This window comes from Mandrillus leucophaeus, unplaced genomic scaffold, assembly GCF_000951045.1.
Source record: "Mandrillus leucophaeus isolate KB7577 unplaced genomic scaffold, Mleu.le_1.0 Scaffold59, whole genome shotgun sequence".
In the NCBI taxonomy this organism is placed as follows: Eukaryota; Metazoa; Chordata; class Mammalia; order Primates; family Cercopithecidae; genus Mandrillus; species Mandrillus leucophaeus.
In genome coordinates this window covers 5,080,701-5,085,121 of record NW_012106363.1, presented here as the reverse complement: position 1 = coordinate 5,085,121, position 4,421 = coordinate 5,080,701, and the positions used below count along the sequence as shown (strand labels likewise).

The following is a 4,421-nucleotide window of genomic DNA, read 5'->3' as shown; positions in this document are numbered from 1 at the left end:
CTGGAGTGCAGTCGTGCGATCTCGGCTCACTGTAAGCTCCGCCTCCCGGGTTCAAGCGATTCTCCTGCCTCAGCCTCCTGAGTAGCTGGCACTACAGGTGCCTGCCACCACGCCTAGACTGGAGTGCAATGGCACAATCTTGGCTCATTGCAACCTCCCCCTCCCAGGTTCAAGCAATTCTCCTGCCTCAGCCTCCTGAGTAGCTGGGATTACAGGCAAGTGCCACCACGCTGGCTAGTTTTGTATTTTTGTAGAGATAGGGTTTCTCCATTTTGGTCAGGCTAGTCTCGAACTCCCGACCTCAGGTGATCTGCCCACCTTGGCCTCCCAGAGTGCTGGGATTACAGGTATGAGCCATGGCACCCAGACTTATCTTTTTTTCTGAGACGGAGTCTCACTCTGTTGCCCAGGCTGGACTGCAGTTGCGTAATCGTGACTCACTACAACCTCCGCCTCCTGATCTTTACCCTCTATAATTCTTCTGGCCTATGCCTCCTAGTGATCATTTTTACTATTTTTTTCTTTTTAAAATTGTGGTTAAAACACACAATGTGGCCAGGCGCGGTGGCTCACGCCTGTAATCCCAGCACTTTGGGAGGCTGAGGCGGGCAGATCACGAGGTCAGGAGATTGAGACCATCATGGCTAATACGGTGAAACCCCATCTCTACTAAAAATACAAAAAAAAAAAAATTAGCAGGTGTGGTGGTGGGCGCTTGTAGTCCCAGCTACTCAGGAGGCTGAGGCAGGAGAAAGGCATGAACCTGGGAGGCGGAGCTTGCAGTGAGCTGAGATCGTGCCACTGCACTCCAGCCTGGGTGACAGAGCGAGACTCCGTCTTAAAAAAAAAAAAAAGCATAGAATTTACCATCTTAATAACGTAAAAGTGTACAGTTCAGTAGAGTTAAGTGCATCACAGTGCTATGCAACAGATCCCCAGAACTTTTCCATCTTGCAACATTGAAACTTCATACCTACTAAACAATAATTCTTCCTCAATTTCTACTTTTGATTATATCATTTATGCCAATGTGTTTCATAATTGCAGAAGGCTTTTTGGGTTCTCTTTCTAGTCTTGTTATTCCCATTCTCTATTTATTTGTTTTGTTTTGGTTTTTTTGTTTGTTTGTCTGTCTGTGTTTTAGACAGAGTCTCGCTCTGTCATCCAGGCTGGAGTGCAGTGGTGCCATCTTGGCTCACTGCAACCTCCGCCTCCCAGATTCAAGCGATTCTTGTGCTTCAGCCTCCCAAATAGCTAGGATTGCAGGTGCGCACTACCATGCCCAGCTAATTTTTGTGTTTTTAGTAGAGAGGGGGTTTCACCATGTTGCCCAGGCTAGTCTCGAACTCCTGGGCTCAAGCGATCCGCCTGCCTTAGCCTCCCAAAGTGATGGGATTGCAGGCATAAGCCACTGTGTTCGGCCTATTCCCATTCTCTTAATATATACCTTGAGTTTGAAATCCCTTTTTTCTAGGTTAGTTGATTGATTGTTGGGGGGCAGGTGCACACACAATTTGCAAAACGAAGGGAAAGATTTGGTATTTGGAAGCTTTGTTAAGAACCGTAGTAAAACCCTCTTAAGACGATAAGGGAAATTTGCTTATTTCCCTTTTCCTAAGAATTTTAAATGCTGTCTGTGCCACTTTTAGTAATTTTCTTCTTTTTTCTTACCTCCCTTCCACCCTGCCTTCTTACTCATTCTCTGTGTTGGTATAGCCATTTGAATGGGATAAGACATGAAGAAGGAAAAATTATTTCACGTGAATATTTACATTATGTAAGAAATTATTCTAGGAAGGAAATTGAAAAAATATGCTGCTCTCAATAATACACAACACTGGGAGGCCAAGGCAGGACGATCACTTGAAGCCAGGAGTTTGAAACCGGCTTGGGCAACAAAGCAAGAGTCTATAATCTCTACAAAAAGTTAAAAAGTCAGCCAGGCATGGTGTCATGCACCTGTAGTCCCAGCTACTAAGGAGGCTGAGGTGCGAGGGTTGCTTGAGCCTATGAGTTCAAGGCCGCAGTGAGCTATGATCGCACCCTGCACTCCAGCCTGGGTGACAGCGCAAGACCCTGTCTCTAAAATAAACAAATTTAACAACAATAATAATAATACACAATAGTTTCAATGTTGATATATCTATCAGAATAGTTGCAGTATTAATATAGCTCCTGCCACTTTCATATATTCACACATTTGTTCCTCCCTTTAGTTGGCATGTATTTAGAGATTTAAAATTCTTTTTTGTATTAATATAAACAAAATGTAGTAAATATATTTAAATTCAGGTATAGGCTGGGCACAGTGGCTCACACCTGTAATCCTGACACTTTGGGAGGCCAAGGCAGGCGGATCACTTGAGGTCAGGAGTTCGAGACCAGTCTGGAGAACATGGTGAAACCCCCCATCTCTACTAAAAATACAGAAATTAGCTAGGCGTGGTGGTGGGTGCCTGTAATCCCACCTACTTGGGAGGCTGAGGCATAAGAATAACTTGAACCTGGGAGACAGAGGTTGCAGTGAGCCAAGATGGTGCCACTGCACTCTGGCCTAGGAGACAGAGCAAGACTCTGACTCAAAATAAATAAATAAATTCAGGTATAAAGAACTTAGATCTTTGGAATATTGAAACTGCTGCCTTCCCTTCTGAAGAATTATGGATTATCGATTATTGAGTTTCTCCAGTGCCACATTGCTAATTGAGAACTACCTGGGAGGGACATCTCCTAGCCAGTTCCTGGTAGCCGTTCTTGGTGTTGTCTTTCAACATGTCTATACATCCTCTATCCTTAGCTTTTGAAGAGGGAGAACAGCAGATTGCTCAGTTACATGGGTCTGGATTTTAATTCTTTGCCGTATCAAGTACCTACTTCAGATGAAGGAGGCGCAGGACAAAATCCAGGACTTGTCTATGGAAACCCGTATTCTGGTAAGACAACTTTCCCATTCCAACTGGAAGGACCCTGCCTGCATCCCTTTCCCCTACTAAATTTTTGTTTCTGAGGTGCTCATTAAGACCAGTCTCATTGTTAAGACTTGCTGGGCAGAAGCTGAGGACCCAATGGAAAGATTGCCAGGCGAGAAGTGTTAATTGAGAAATAAATCTGAATCCAGAAGACACAAATCAGATCATTCGCCTAGAGGCAGCAGACACAAATTGAGTCCCGTGGCTATATTCCAAATGTGTAAATCAGAGAAATGTCTTTATGTAGAAGATATACACATACAAAGCTGAGGAAGCTAATTAAGGCTTTGAAATGGTAGCAAGAGAGGCAAGTTATGCCGCCCAGGAACTAGTGGATACAGCAGCCACCCTGATGGCTGACCAAGGGCAGCAAAAACATGCTCCGCAGAGATTCCTCGGTGGTAGGACAGGAAATGGGGGTGAAAAGGACTTAGGGTAACATGTCCTTGCCAAACAGGGAGCTTTTCTCATTTGTCTCCAAAAGCAATATGAGATCTCATTTGCTTTTTGTGGCATTTTAAAGCAGCAGCATTATCTTTAGAGTTACAACCAGATGTTTATAACAGGTAATAAGTTTATTTTTTCTTTAAAATTAAGTTTGTAGCCATGTGCAGTGGCTCATGCCTATAATTCCAGCACTGTGGGAGGCCAAGGCGGGCAGATCACCTGAGGTCAGGAGTTCAAGACAAGCATGGCTACCGTAGTGAAACCCTGTCTGTACTAAAAATACAAAAATTAGCTGGGCGTAGTAGTGGACTTGGCTCACTGCAACCTCCGCCTCCTGGGCTCAACAGATCCTCTCAGCCCACTGCAACCTCCACCTCCCGGGCTCAACCGATCCTCTCACCTCAGCCTACCAAGTAGCAGAGACTACAGGCGCCAGCCACCACGCCCAGCTAATTTTTGTATTTTGTGTAGAGTTGGGGTTTTGCCATGTTGCCCAGGCCGATTTCGAACTCCTGAGCTCAAGCAATCCACCCACCTCAGCCTCCCAAAGTGCTGGGATTTTAAGTGTGAGCCATTGTACCTGTCTGTGGATACAGTCTTAAAATCTATTCTCAGATTGTCCTTAAATTGTTACTATTTTTATTAAAATCTCATTTTCCCTACTCTGAAAATAGCTTTATTGTTTTTCTGACTGTATAACATATATATACACATATATATATAAAGCCTGTGTGTGTGTGTGTGTGTATATATATATATAATATACACACGCACAGCTAATGAAAATACAATTTCAGCCGGGCACAGTGGTTCACGCCTGTAATCCCAGCACTTTGGGAGGCCAAGACAGGCAGATCATGAGGTCAGGAGATCGAGACCATCCTGGCTAACATTGTGAAACCCCATCTCTACTAAAAATAGATAAACAAAAAATTAGCCAGGTGTGGTGGCAGGCGCCTGTAGTCCCAGCTACTTGGGAAGCTGAGACAGGAGAATGGTGTGAAC

The 4,421-nt window shown here is 44.4% G+C and overlaps 1 protein-coding gene across 4 annotated transcripts in view; it reads left to right on the top strand.

The window, feature by feature from the left end:
* Positions 1 to 4,421, top strand: part of CALCOCO2 (calcium binding and coiled-coil domain 2) — a 34,270-nt gene that overhangs the window by 26,758 nt on the left and 3,091 nt on the right. For all 4 annotated transcript variants that reach the window (XM_011999327.1, XM_011999325.1, XM_011999324.1 and 1 more), the window contains one exon: positions 2,798 to 2,933. In XM_011999327.1, coding sequence (XP_011854717.1) covers positions 2,798 to 2,933 — 136 coding nt within the window. The remainder of the gene's footprint in view (positions 1 to 2,797; positions 2,934 to 4,421) is intronic.